The sequence below is a fragment of the Delphinapterus leucas genome, chromosome 16, assembly GCF_059928025.1.
Source record: "Delphinapterus leucas isolate spDelLeu-1000000601 "Yukka" chromosome 16, BTC_Dleu_Yukka2, whole genome shotgun sequence".
Lineage (NCBI taxonomy): Eukaryota > Metazoa > Chordata > Mammalia > Artiodactyla > Monodontidae > Delphinapterus > Delphinapterus leucas.
The window spans coordinates 57,439,041-57,454,157 of record NC_143144.1 but is presented as its reverse complement, the minus strand read 5'-3'; the positions used below and the strand labels follow the sequence as shown (position 1 = coordinate 57,454,157).

Below are 15,117 nucleotides of genomic sequence, written 5' to 3'. Positions count from 1 at the left end.
CGGACCAGAGTGGGTGGGCCGGGCTCAGCCTCGGCCCTGTCTGGGCAGGGGCTAGGAGGGGTAGGGTGGGGTGGGGGCACCGCCCGCAAGGCCGGCGGGCGGGCGGGCGGGGGACCGGGCGGGAGGGAGAGACGCTGCCCGCGACCGCCTCCGTCGCCGCGCCTCATCTCCGAGCTGTGCTCGCCCGCTCCCCGCCCTTTGGGGCCGTAGCGAAGCTCCGCTCTCCATACTGAGCAGTCCCCGGAAGGCACTCGGACACGTCCCCTGACCGGATAAAGATCGGCTCAGCGCTCGCTCCGCAGCGCGAAATCTCGCCATCACCGCGGCTCGCGCGGCCGCTCCGGCCCGGCCCGGCCCGGCGACGCCAGATCGCTATCAGGGGAAAGGGGAAGGCACGCCGCTGTCCCAGCCGCCACTCTCGGCCCTGCGCGCAGGGGTGACCGCGGGGCCCTGGGGCTCGCCGCCCCTCCTCCCCCCCCGCCTTCCTTCCCGGCGCTTCCTCCCGGGGGACCCCTGCTTCCCGCCAGCCCCCGGCCCCCAGCGCCCAGCCAGACGCCCTCGCCCCCCTCGCCAGGTCCCGCTGCCTCCTGAAGGTTACGCGACGCAGCGGCGGGGCGCAGGGGGGAACCCACCCTCGCCGCCGCCCACCCCAGCGCCCGACGCGTCGCGCCTGGCCGGCCGGGCTGCTGGCGGCTGCCGCCGCAATCCCGGCTCTAAATCAGCGAGGGGAGGCGCCCCTCCCCCCACCCGGCTCCCCGGGCTCCCCGGGCCGCGATTGGCCACGCGGGCGCCCCCCATCCCCGGGCCCTCAGCTCCAGCTGCGGCGCCATTGGCTGCGGGTCTCCGCCAGCCTTTACATAAGCCCGGGCGCGCTCGAGTGGAGTTGTATAAAGCGAGCGAGCGAGCGGCGTCGGGGCGGGAGGCTCCAGGCCAGCCCGGGAGCGGGGCTGGGAGCTGGAAGGCAGCGGCGGCGGCGGCAGAGGCGGCAGCGAGCTCCCGCTCTCCGACGCCCCCAGGCGGTGGGGCTGAGAGAGCCCGAGGATGGCTCCGAGCGCAGACGCCGGCGTGAGTACCCGCTCCGGTGCCCCTCACCCACTCAGGCAGAGAAAGTTTCTCCCGCCCTTTGCGCCCCACCCTGATCCGCCCGCCGGGCTGGCGGGGGTGCCGCCCGGGAATCGGGGAAGACGGAGACCGCTAAGGCGGCGGCGGCTTGGCTTCCAACTTGCCAAGAGGCGCAGGACTCGACTGGCGCGCAGAACCTCCCGCGGGCTGGGGTAGAGGCGGGTGCGGGGCCGGAGGTGGAGGAGAGGTGGGAGCGGAGGTGCGGGGGCGATAACCCTCATAGCTGCAGAGAAGGTGTCTGGGGCGTCCTGGAGGTCAGCTGTTTGGGGAGAGGGCACCGGGGCTGGGAGGGGGCGGAGCAGGTGAGGAGGGATGTGCCTGGCGTAGTGGGGAGTCACCCAGCGAACCAGGCTCAGCTCCGGGCCTGGGAAGCTACTGGCCTCGGCCGGGTGCCTAGGCTTCCAAGATGGGGAGGAGCCCTAGGGGAAGCTAGCTCTTCTTCCCCGGGAAAGCCGAGCTCCCGGGCACAGCGCTGGGTGGCAGAGAGCTCGGGGAGCCAGCCCAGCGCGCGGCGTAGCTGCCGGCTGCCTTTGCTGGACCGAGGTGTGGTCCGCTTGCTTTCAGCCTATCTCAGGCAAGCCAGCTTCAGGCATTCCAGGGGGACCAGGGATCCTCCTCAGCCCAGTGGGGACACATGGCGGCTTTGATGGGGCAGCGGGCCGAGCTCGGGGGCATACCCAGCAATGCAGCGCGCTTCTTCGCACTACAGTAGTTGGGAGTCCTGGTTAGTCCTGTTTCTGCAGAAACCAACTCAAGAAACCAGAGTCATCCCAGCCTGGATAGGAGCCTCCCAGAGTGGCCGGGAAGTGTTTCTGGGGTTGGGGAGGGGGGTCACTTTCCTTCCTCGGGGAATGACTAATGAATATTGACGCTGGTGGTGGTAAGGTGTGCACCTAGTGTGGCTTCTGTGTGTCCCAGGAGGTGCTTCAGCTCTCCAGGCAAGACATATTCTTGAGTCACACTTGAGGTGTCTTCTGGGATGGGTGCAGGACTTCCCAAGTGAAGCCAGGTGGAAAAGAAGGCAAGAAGGTTCCAGGGATAGGGTTCAACTCTGTAGTGCTGCTTGAATCAGGGGAGAACTCTTGTGGGAAGAGAAACGCTGTTGGTGGGAGATTTTTTGACCCTGATGACTTGGGGCTGCAGCTACCCAAGACTGAATTAGAGCGAATTCAGAGTCACCCTGTACCTCATTCTCAGCCATGAGGAAGGGGAGATGGAGAATGGAAAGTGGGAATATGGCGGTTCTTCCAATATGGCCTTTGAGGAAGCTTTTTCTCTCAGTCTGACTTGATTAAGAACATGTTTCTGGCAGCAGGTCCTAAAGTCCATTTAAGGGACAATGAAGGGAGTTTAAGGTCTTGATGCTGGCTCAGTGGACCACAGTTAGAATATCCTGGTTTACAGTTGGTACTAATGGTCTCTGGAGAAGGTCAAAAGTGGGCTGCTTAGTTGGGACTGTATCCTGTACCTCATCCCTGAACATGAATGAGTGTTTTGAACTCCTAGGGCAGCTGCATCAGCCTGTAGATCTTTTAGTGGGGCTCTCAATTCATACCCCCAAACCCAGCTCCATCCTCTACCTGCAGTCAACATTTTTCTGCTGCATTTCCCAAGACCTTCTCTCCACTGGGGATTTGTACAGCGAAATACCTGCTGGTTGCTTTCTTCTCTCCTCTCCATCTGGGCTGCACCTGGTGTTCTGAACCCTGAGGTTTATTACTCTGCACCTTGATGTTTGGTTAAGACATCCTATAGCACCACCGTAGTGCCCTCTGAATGTGTGGACCAATGGTCTGTGTAATTCTGGAGAGTGAAACATACTCTTATAGAGAGCGGACTACAGACCGGGAAGGTAGTCCTATTAAACAGCTGTGACAGTCCTGTTCTCAGTCTTGCTTGCTGCCTGCTGAGGCAATGGAAGCTGCCCAGCAGGCTCTTTGGTGCCCAGTAGGGGGCGCCAAAGGCACCCAGCTCAGGACCACTGACTTTTCACTTCTTGCCCTTCATTGGTCATAGTAACTTAATGCTTTAAGCAGGTTCAGGCTATAGCCTTTAACCATCACCTTCATGATTGGAACCCTTCTACCACGTACTTCCTGGACTAAAGGTGGTCTGTGGTCTCAGGTGCAATGAGACAGATACAAGTACAGCATTCCAAGGAAATAGAGCTGGTACCTAGCCCCACCTGCTCTCTGAGATCATCCTTTGTGTTTGGTGCTGGTGTGTTCTTTGAACTTGTTTATGACTCATAGAGCCCAAGAATATTAGAGCTAGAAGAAAGGAACCTTGAAGAGCACCTACTCCAATGCCGTCCCACATGCACACTTAATTTACAGATGAGAAAACTGAAACCCAGTTAAGGCAAGTATCTTGCCCAAGGTCACATGGCTATTTGGTGGAAGGATAGGACTGGGTCCTAGGATTTCCAGTCCTCTACTTAGAGCTCTTTCCGCTCCCATGACCTGCTTCCTCTTTACTATGGAGATGGACGTGTGTTCTCTACACAGTTAGTGTTCATAATTGCTGACTGATCAGACATCTGTAAATTAATAAATCTAGTAAACTGGGGGAAATTTCCTTTGAATCTGTTATTCAGACTGAGGAGGTAAGGAGCAGATAAAGTTCTCATAATGTACATATACAGGTAACAGAAATTCCTAATTATTCTTTCCCCTTCCTCCATTATCTTGTCTTGTTATTTCAAGTGGTCTTGTAGGCAAAAGCAATGCGACTCCTGGTTTCTGTCCACGCACGTAGGAATCAGAAATGCCCAGCCCCTTGTGGTGGTCTTGGAACCCAAGCCTGGAGCTCTTCCTTCCTTCTGTTCAGGCATGCTAGAGTGAGGTCTCTCTGACCTGTAGTCACACCACTGCCTATGGGGCCTCCAGTACTCAGATCCTGGCTGAAGTGGAGAGTTTCCAATCAGTATTTGCCCATTTCCCCATCCTTGCTGCTCCCAGCTCAAGGTCAGAGTTCTAGGATGTTCTATTTTTGCAAAATCCTCACATTAGGGCTTCTTGGGTGACCTGGAAGATACTACCATTTCCATTGCCCGTTTTCTTTTCTGTGAGGCTGGCTGTTGACATCTGAGCCAGGCCCTGGGAAGGAGGTTTGCTGAGTGGCCTGTGGGCTGCCCCCTCTGTGTCCTCTCCCCACCCTGCTCCTTTGCACTCTGCATAGAGCACCCCCCCCCCAACCGAGCCTCTGCAGACTTGCCAGCAACCCTCAGGAGGGACCAGTGCTGCAGAGCCAAAATTCCAAGAGGCGGATCCTCTTCTGTCCCTAAGGCTCACCTGAGGGATGCTTGTTGCCAGGGAAGGTGCTTGAGTTTCCTCATCTCCTTCAGGCTCACAGACAAGTTGGGTCTTTTTCTTCAGGTAGAGGAGGGAGGTGGTAGGATAATGTGGAACACCGGAGAGCCACGGCCCCCTCCTTGAAAGCAGGGTTTCTGAGAGGCTGTGCTTAGGATCTGCGCCTGATTCCAGCTCTAGCTGAAGAGTTGTGCCAGCATTCCCAAGGCATGGTTTGGTTCTGGATAAGCCCAGAGGAATATACTTACATAAAATACAGCTATAGCACAGTACCTCTGTATTTTTGTTTGAATGGGGGAGTGGCATTAGACACTGAGGAAACAAGAAGTCGCCTCTTTCATGAACCCCACCAGATGGTTGACCCTTAATCTTACTCTCGCTGGGAAGGCAGCTCAGTAGTGGAAATGATTCAGGCTTAGAATCCGGCTCCTCACTTCCTGCTCAGGCGCCTTGGACAAACCGCTTAACCTCTGCATGCCTCAGTTTCCTCCTCTGCAAAATGATGAGGCTGGCAACCTGTGATGAGTGTAGGATAGTGAAAATCAAGGAAGATAGTCTTTAACATGCCTCTACCCTTGGTGAGATGTAAAGAGGTATTCAGCTGGGAGAGGATATTATTGCAGGATCCCTGGGAACCACACTGGGTCTTCCTTTTCCCGGCGAATGAGACCGAGTGTCCAGGTTCGCACATCAGCCTCTGCTCGCAGCAACATCTGGGCTGCGGACAAGGCCTCCTTGGCAGGACTCCCTCCTTGCCCTCTTCCCTCCCCCGTGTTGGGGTTTTCATTTCGGGGTTCTGCCGTGCTTGGGGAAAAGAAATTTTACAGGTCCCAGGATAATTCTGAGTGTGATAGAAGGCCTTGAGCTATTGATTCCTAAGGAAGGATCTTTGTGCTGGGAGAAGGCTTCCTCAGAGCCCAGTGATTTAAGAGTGCTGACAAATCCATGCTCACCGAGCCTCCTGCGGGCTGCAGATACAGGCTTCCAGGCCATCCAGGGTTCTGCGAGGGATTTCTGGGGAGCCTGGCTGGTTGCTTAGGGGACATAAACCTGTGAACTCTCTTTAAGAGAAAGTATGAAATCAATTGGTTCATTATCACACCAAACACACGCTGGACCACGGAGGGCATTTAAGAAATGAGAAGTAGCAAAGAACTAGGAGGTTGTGTTTGAAAAGTGTGTGGAAAAGTGTGCAGGGGTTGGGGAAGAGGCGGGGGCAGGAAGACCTTTCTCCACTGAACCACATGGTCTTGACCTTATTGAAGTCCTTGGGCAGTGAACGGAGGGATTACTTTGCCCACTTGACAATGTGTGTAGACATTTTTGATTGTGACAACTGGGGCAGGGAGTGCTTTTGGCATCTAGTTGGTAGAGGCCAGGTATGACATTAACCATCCTACAATGCACAGGACAGCCCCCCAACAAAGAACTGTCTGGCCCAAGAAGTCACTAGTGCCAAGGTGGAGAAACCCTGGACCAGAGCATCACATCATGGAATCACAGCATGTTAGAGGTGGGAGGGATTTTAGAAGTATTTTCACCCAATGCTCCCACTTCATAGCTGAGAACCCTGAGATCCAGAGAGGTGAAGAGACCAGCCAGGGTCACACAGCAAACAAGTGGCAAAGCTGGTCTGGACCTCAGATCTGCTGTCTCCTGAGAATGACTTACCCAGACTCTCCACAAAGTTGTTGTAAAGATTCAATGTGAGCTGTGAAAACACTCAGGAAATTATAAAGAGACTGTTATTAATATTGCTATGATTAGGAATTTGGGAGTTTGGAAAGTTCTATTTCTGGCTATGCCACTGACTCATGGTACAAGTTTGGGCACGTCATTCCCCTACCCCCAGGCCTCTCTGTGAGTGCGTGTGGGGTCAGGGGTGGTCTTAGAGAATGATAATTATATCATAATCATTGTCTTTAGAGAAAAGTCCAAAGATTTGCCCTTCAAAAACCCTAGACACTTACAAAAAAGAAAGGATAAAAATTTTCCTTGAAAGAAATCATGTTGACTTCGTAGGAAGCAAAGCGTTTGCTTCTTGGAAAAATTCCAGTACCCGGGCCCTGTGAGTTGGTTCCAGCCCAGGAAATCTGATCAACATCCGGCGGAGAAACCGATAGCTCCCCAACTGACAAGCGGCTGGATTTGTCCCCGCTCCCTCCACGACTTCACCACCCTTTCCTGCTCAGCCCTCTCGGCCCAGGGAAGTTCTGCAAGGAACTTGAAGGAGGGGTGGGCAGGCGTGTCATTAATTAGGAAAACCTTGTTTACTTCAAAGACATATTCTTAAAGATCTCTTCCAAGGGACACTTTGACATATTACTTGAATTAGCCACAAAGGAATCGTGTTGCCGAGAGTGTAAAATGACCCTTCCCGTGGTTTCCAGTTACTCTTATCTTTGTTTGCACCCAACAAGTACAGTGACAAGGTCATGGGAATCACTGTGGAGCTAAGGGGTCCTGTTGACTGAGGAAGGGACCGTGGGGACTTCTTCCCTCCCTAACAGCCGCTCCACCTACCTTGAGAGCCACCCCCTCCTCCGGATTTCCTTTGTCCCTGCCCTCCTTGGGGACCAGCAGGTTGCCGGGGAACCCCTGTCCCCCACCTGGACAGGGAGAGGAGCCTTGCGGGGGTCATGGGAGCAGCCTGGGCTGGAGTTTCTCACAGGAGGCCCCGCCCTGCCCTTGCCCTCAGGATTGGAGGTGGGAAGTTCCTAGAGGCTGTCCTTAGAGGACCAAGGCTCCACCCCTCCCTGCCGAAATTGGGAGGGCAAGCTCACTCATAAATCTCACCCAGTTCCTGTCGTGAAGGTGGTGAGCATCTTGCGTGTCCAGGGCAGCCCAGCCTCTGGAGGTCAGTCCCTGTAGTCAGAGTTGGTGAGCACGCGGGCCCTTTCTGTCGCCTTGCCTTAGTGATGTCACGTTCCCTTTCGCCCTAGTCTAAGAACAGACTCTTTCTTGGAATCGCAATCATGCACCAGTCATCCGAGAAGCTATGTATATCCAAAGAGCCTTTTGCAGGTGGGGAAAGAAGAGTTCCCAAGAAGGAGAAATGCTGCCTTGCAAGCAGCGGGGGTGGAGACATGTGTCTTTTGTTCTCAGCTGTAAACCCAGTGCCTTAAACAGTGCTTGGCTTATGGAGGGGCTCCACAGGTGCTCGGTGGGTGAACAAATGAATGTGTAAATGTAGGCGGCCAGTCTGGGGCAGGTGTGGCCCTTGGTATTAAAGTGGATCTCCAGACAGGCCTGGGTCCATAAGGCCAGCTTTCCTTCGGGCTCCTTCTTCCCAGAACTGGCGCTTGGCCCCAGGGCTCTGTAAACCTCCAAAGGTCCCACGGATCAAGCAGGGTCTGAGGAGCCCACACAGGGCCCACTTGTGAGATGGTACCAGCTCTAAGCCTGGAGCAGGGCTGAGTTTCTCCTCCCCTTCACTTCTTGTGGGTGCCCACTGCCCCCATCCTCCACCAGGCTGCTACAAGGAAGCTCCGTGCAGGTCTATCTTGGTAGCTGTAAGCTGATAGAAGAGATGATCATTTGGATTTCCACCAAAGACAGACTGGAGAGTGAATCATTGCTTCACGGAAAGATTCCCAGGAGAACGCTTTTAAATAGCAAGGTCCGCTAATGCATTTTAAATGATTTAGGAAAAAAGCCTGACCCACAGACACTTAGGCTCGGAAGAGAACTTTGGAGGTCATCCGGTACCACACCGTCAACTACCCCCAGCTCCAGGACGCCCAAGTCCCCCCTGTGATGCTCTCACTCACTTTTTGGAGACCAGCCAGTCCAGCCGCTCTGCACACTGTTGCCCCAGATCCAATCGGATCTCTACCCGACTTCAAACCTCCCTCACCGGGTGACTCCAGGCTCCTTCCCAGATGCGCCAGGCGGGCTCTACAGGCCCCAGCTGCTGCCTCCACGCAAGACTGTCTCCGCCTTCTCCTGCACCCTCCACTCCGCACCCCAGACGCTGCATTCCAAAGGCATTGCCGCCTGCACCGAGCTGAGTCAAATCCACCTGGAATGTAGCTCCCATTGGAATCCAGATTCCCTGTCTCCAGGGGGCCTTTCCTGCCTGCCCTTCCCACCCCCTACACACCTCGATACTTAATCCCTCCCTCCTACGGGCTACGTCTGCACTTTGTACCTGTTGCTACTCTGAATGCCTACCCCTGTATCATGTCTCCCCCGCAGAGGACTGTCAGCTCCTTGAGGTCAGAAGCCATGCCCCAGACATCATTTCTAACCTGGCCTTTAGCATCTGCAAAATGCTTGAAAATGGGTGTGGAAACGACTCTAAACCGAGGGGTTTTGCGTTTGGAAAGCAGTGTTTAAAACGTCAAAGAACTCCACCAGGGTCCCTAGACGAATTAGTCACACAGCCAGCCTATGCCTCAGTGTCTGACAGTCCCGCGAGCCCCATTCGACATTTGGCAGCTACTCCCCGACAGGGAGCACCTGGTGGGCCTGGACTCCATCTCCTGAGATGCATTCGTTCATTCGAAAAACATTTATGCGGTAGTAATAGCATCACTGTCGTCGCCATTACCTACCACGTATGGACTTTGCCAGGCACTGGGCATGCGTTATCTCGTTTCATTTCCCATTTTACAGACCCGGAAGTCCGAGCAGTTGATAATACTCATTAAGGACCTGCGCTGCCTTGTGCGTGAGGCTGAGAGACTCCGTTTGTCCTCTCACTTTCAGAAACACCATTTCACTAGACTGCGGGTCTCTGTGGCATCTCCCAGCCTGGGTCCCCTGCGTTTTTGTTTGCCTTGTTCTGGAGCAGGACCAAGCCTCTTTTCTATAAGTGCAGCCGCAGGCAGCATCTGGAGTTCTCTCCAGGTAGCGGGAAGGAAGAGGAAGGCTTATACTTTCACTGTGCTGGGGAAGATGCATAGGACACGGAGGCCCTGGGGGGCTGGGGAGGTACAGAAGGTCTGGTGTTTGTCTTCCAGGCTGGCAATGCAGAAGACGGGGACGGGGGACGGGGTGGAGAAACGCCAATGACTGAGGCATTAGAATATACGCTCCACGGGAGCAAAGACTTCATTTTGTTCTCAGCTGTTTTCCCGATGCCCAGACAGTGCCTGACAGAGGTGCATAAGACTAGCGAATGAATGACCGAGTGAATGACTGAATGGCAGCTTTCTCTCCATTTGGGCCACAGTATTTGCTTCCTAGCTGGCCTCTCTGTTTCCAGGCCCACGCTCCCACGGCCTCCTCCACACCCCGCTGCTGCAGTGTTCTCTCCAACACGTCCCTCCAGCCAAGTCATCCCTCACCCTCCTGGCTTGTGTTGTGCACCAGGCCTCCGCAGCCTCTTCTAACCTCCTAGCCACGCCCCGTCCCACCATCCGTCCTGTCCCAGCCACTCTGAGCCTCCTGGGGCTGCATGACCCTGCTCAGCCACCATACAAGTGCTGGCTCCTCAGCCTGGAATGCTTTCTCCACCTTGTCCCTCTGGCCAGTTCATCACTGCCTCTTAGGCCTTCCCCAGCACCCCCAGGCAGAGATGCTTGCTCCTTCCATTGTGCTCCCATCTTACTTCCTTTAAGACAAGTCTGGTGTAGTGAAAGACACTGTTTAGTGTAGTGTCCAAGGGCACCATTTCTGGAGCCAAATGGCTTAGACACGAATCCTGGCTCTACCACGTACTAGTTGTGTGACCTTGTGCAAGTTACTTAACCTCTCTGTGCCTTCATTTCCTCATCTGTAAAATGGGGACAAAAGTGGTACCTACCTCACAAGGTTACTATGAGGATTAAATGAGATCATCCATGTAAAGGGTTGGAGTAGTGCCTGGCACATAGTCGGTGATAGGTAAGTGTTGTTATTACTACCCATTCCTCATATAGTACTTGTTATATGAAATTGCAATTAAAAACAAATCTCCGTTTGCCTTGTGTACAGGGTCCCATGATCAGCTCCGAGATTTAGAAAGGGAGCTCTGATGTGGAAGTAGGGAGAGATGAGAAGAAAGGGGGAGCAGTGAACAAATATTACTGCTGTTCAGTTGAAGGATAGAGGGGGCAAATCCCCAGCAGTGGGGATAGAAAGAGTGGGCAGCTTCGAGAGAGATTCATGAAGTGGATTGACTCGGTGATCCAGCAGTTGTGAAGAATAAGGAAGAAGCAAGAACCAAATATGACTCCAGATCTCCAGTTTGAGTGTTGGTGTTTGAAAGGGTCCAATGAACAGCATCCCACTTCCCTGTTCAGATTCAGGACCAATGAAGGGGAAGAAAGGTGGGGAGGGACAGGGGAGGGGAAGAGAGAGGCAGGGCTCAGACAGATGGAGATTAAAACGCTACCATCATTACCGATACAGCTGTTTGGAAGGCCAGGCTTCAAAGTGGGATTCACGGAGCTTGCTGATGCACCTGCATCCCCGCTGCAGCCCTCCCTGTGGGTGGGGGCAGGCCTGAGCCTGCCTGGCCAAGCTCAGCGCATGGCAGAGAGTGGCCTCTGCAGGGAGGCAGGTCCAGAAAAGGCTCTCCGTGCCCAGTTTTTCCAAACTGACCCATCTGGTGAGTCCCTGCTCCGGCCCTTGGGAGGAGGGAGTAGGAAAAGGAGGGGAGTCAGGAATGATACACTAGTCCAGGGGTTCTCAGTCTCAGCACTACTGACGTTTTGGGCTGGATAATTCTTTGTTGTAGAGGGCTGTCCCCTGCATTGTAGAATGTTTTGGCAGCATCCCTGGCCTCTACCCACTAGATGCCAGTAGCACCCCCTTCCCTGGTGGGACAACCCAAAATGCCTCCAGACATTGCCAGCTGTCAAGGGCAAGGGATGCAAATCACCCCTGGTTGAGAACCAGCGCTCTCATCCAATGGAAGGTCCTCCAGATGGAAACCTGGGGAGGGAAAAATAAGTGCTCCCTCTAACTCATGACCCAGTGTGGGACCTTTAAATAGGCAGTGCTAGGAGGGCAGGTTGGGATGGCATCTGGTTCGCCAGACCTTTGAGGAGTCTGCTGTCTTCCTTCTCTTCTCCTCCTCACTCTCCTTATCCAGCTAACTTCTTAGCATCCTTTACTGCTCAGCTACACCATCCTACCTCCACAAAACATTCTTCTTTTCCTTTTCCCCCTCCACCTGGCTAGTTTAGATACCTTTGTGCCCCTCCTCCACAGCGCCCCTCACCTTGTACTGCAAATGTTGACTAGCTTTCTCCCTGTAACCCCAGCACCGAGCACAGCCCCAGGCTCATTGGAGGTCCACAGGAAGTGTCACTGTGGGTCAGTAAGCTCCCCTAGCTCTCCTCCAACGATGCCTTAGTCCCAGGTGCTCCTCTGTGTAGATCCGGTGGCCCAGCCTATGCAGGGTGGAAAGCTTCTATGGCTGCCTCTCTTCCTCAAGCCTCTGCCCTCCTACAGCTTCTGGAAAGGGTCTGTGCTCCCTGCTGGTTCCCAACATCTGAAGCATTCAGGGCTCTTGCTTTTGTGAGAGCTCAGGGCGGTGTCCTTGGCTCTTGCGATAATTGCTAAAGAACTGCTTGCCCTAAAAATTGCCCTGGAAGCCACAGCTGCCTGACCCTACATCAGAGATCTAGGTTGCTTGGTTACCAGTTTTCAGACCCAATTCAGGAAAGTCCCGAGGCCGCAGAAAACTGAGTTTGGCTGCATGTGACCCACAGCCAGTGTCTAAAGGCTGTCTAGCCTTACAGCTATCTGTGTGAAAGGAACGGAAATAAGCACCGAGCCTGGCCCCCGAGAGCCGTTCACTAGCTCACTTAACCCTGGAAACCTCGGCATGTCATAGGATTCCCAGGTTACCGAAGAGGACACTGGAGATCCGAAAGATTAAGAACCTGCTAGTTTCTGGTGGAGTTGAGGTCCAAATCCAGGTCCCCGACTCTGGGCTTTGGTTTGTTTATTTATTTATCTTTCTCTCGATCCCACTGAGGATTGTCAGCTTGTAGAATACTTTTAAGAAATTATTACAAAGCAATTCTTCCCACCGCCTGAAACACAAGCCCGACCACCTCTCGCCCTTGTTAAGAGCCCTCTTTGCCCCCTCCTCTCCCTTCCCCTGCAGGAGCAGCCCAGGTGTTCCGGTCCTGCACCCTCTGGCCAAGCTCTGCCACTGATATTTATCCTTGCCTCCCCCGGGCTGCACTGCCCCAGATGTCTTCCCATTGCACTTAACACTACTTACTTACTACTTAACGCCACTGCTACCTGTAGATAGCTAGTAGGTGTTTGTTACACAGCATTCAAGAAAACAAAAAAGTTCAGTTCAACATACTTTTTAAAATTCGATTTTTAGCTTTTCTCCACATTCTCCCCAAAGATTGATATGTTCACAGTGGTGTGACAGGTTTCCGAGCCAACGGTGTAAAACGTGAGGTCACTCCAGCACCTGCTGTCCTTCTGCTTCAGGCAGTACCATCCTGCTCTGCTTTCTCCCCCAAACTCCATACCCTGCCTCTTCCTATGATACTCTCTGGCTAAATAGATTTTCTTGGTAGACCTCAACAAGCTGGTGATGAATTCTGGTAGCAGAAACATTTTTCACTTCAAATCAGATTGTAGCTTACTGGGGACTGTGAGTCTGGGACAGTGGTTCTCAGCCCAGGCTGCCCATTAACATCATCAGAGGAGCTTCTAAAAATACACCCGACCCCCACCCCAGACCAGTTAAATCAGAAACTGGGGTGAAGGATCTGGGCAGCAGCATAGCTCTAAAAACTCCCCAGGTGATTCGATCGGACAGCTAGGGTTTAGAATCACTGGTCTAGAGCCTTGCTACTACAAGTGAAGTCCACGGACCAGCTGCCTCGGCATCCCCTGAAAGCTTGTTAGAATGCAGAATCTCAGGCCCTACCCCAGACCTACCAAATCAGAATCTGCATTTTACCAAGACCCTCAGGTGATTGGTAAGCACGTTACAGTTTAAGAAGCATTTCTTTCGGGAAAGAACAGTTTTTTGGTTTTGTTTTTGTTTTGCAGTACGCAGGCCTGTCACTGTTGTGGCCTCTCCCGCTGCGGAGCACAGGCAGGTTCAGCGGCCACGGCTCACGGGCCCAGCTGCTCCGCGGCATGTGGGATCTTCCCGGACCAGGGCACGAACCCGCGTCCCCTGCATCGGCAGGCAGACTCTCAACCACTGCGCCACCAGGGAAGCCCGAAAGAACAGCTTTAAGATAACTGTATGACAAGTTGCAAGCAATTTCTGCTGATTCACATTATCATTTGGACTTATTCCTTCATCCATTTAACAAATGTTAATTGAGTGCCTCCTAGTACTGGGCACACGATGGTTTGGGGGAACACACTGGCATGCATCTCTATCTTGGCTTGCAAATTCCTGCCCATACCCCATCTTCTCTAGGCTCTGGGCATTAATGGTAGCTATCTTTTGTCTACTAGACCTGACCCCCACTCCAGTTCCAGCCCTTTCCTTCTCAATTCTTTGCAAAAATTAGAGTCAGAGTCCCTCTTTGTCCGCCCCTATCAATTGTGGTAATTTGAGCTGAAGATAGCTAGTACTTTGCGTATCTAATGATCAGCCGGAGCCTGCAGCCCTGAGGATTGTATGGCCCTAGGATTGGTTTCAGACCCTCAGATCTAGAGGCAGAGGAGAAGTTTCTTGAACGAATCACTGTAGCATATAGTATGGTTTCTTAACCCTGGCTATTCAACATGTAGTTTATGGACCAGGATGGTCAGAATCACATGGGAGCTTGTTCAAAATATATAATCTTGGGCTCTCCTGCAGATCAGCTGCATCAGAATCTACATTTTAACAAGACCACCCGGTGATTCATGTACATATTAAAGTTTGAGAAGCACTGGAGCACTGGTATAAATTGTCAAATTTTGCAACATATTAGAATCATGTAGGGAGCTTTTAAAATTCTGATGCCCCTGCTGCGTCCTATGCCAAGTGAGTGAGAATATCTTGGGATGAGACCAGGCATGAGTATTTTTTTATTATGGTAAAATATACATAACATAAAACTTCCATTTTGACCATTTATAAGTGTACAGTTCAGTGATATTAAATGCACTCACATTGTCGTGCAAACATCACCACCATCCATCTCCAGAACTTTTCATCTTCCCAAACTGAAACTCCATAACCATGAAACACTAACTCCCCATTCCCCTGTCCCCCCAGCCCCTGGTAACCACCACTCTTCTTTCTGCCTCTATGAATTTGACTCTTCCAGGTACCTCGTATAAGTGGGCTCATACAGTGTTTGTCCTTTTATGACTGGCTTATTTCACTTAGCATAATGTCTTCTAGGTTCATCCACGTTGCAGCATGTGTCAGAATTTCCTTCCTTTTTAAGGCATATCATATTCCATTGTATGTACATGCCACACTTTGGACATATGGATTGATGGACACTTGGGTTGCTTGTGGCCACTGTGAATAATGCAATTACGAACTTGGGTATACAGCTGTCTGTTCCAGTCCCCCCTTTCAGTTCTTTTGGGTATATACCCAGAAATGGAATTGCTGCCTCGCATGGTAATTGCTTTTTGGATTTTTTGAGGAACTGCTGCACAGCAGTTTCCCACAGCAGCCGCGCCATTTTATAGTCCCATCAGCAACGCGTAAGGGTCCCAATTTCTCCACATCCTCACTAGCAATTGTTATTTCCTGTTTTTTTGATTATAGCCATTCTAATGGGTGTGAAGTATTATCTCACTGTGGGTTTGATTTGCA

The 15,117-nt window shown here is 52.8% G+C and overlaps 1 protein-coding gene across 1 annotated transcript in view; it reads left to right on the top strand.

The window, feature by feature from the left end:
• The first annotated feature begins 473 nt into the window (after nt 1-473).
• The window catches only part of CRTAC1 (cartilage acidic protein 1), a 33,027-nt gene continuing 18,383 nt past the window's right edge, over nt 474-15,117 (top strand). The window contains exon 1 of the mRNA XM_022569119.3: nt 474-1,065. Coding sequence (XP_022424827.2) covers nt 1,042-1,065 — 24 coding nt within the window. The 5' untranslated portion in view covers nt 474-1,041. The remainder of the gene's footprint in view (nt 1,066-15,117) is intronic.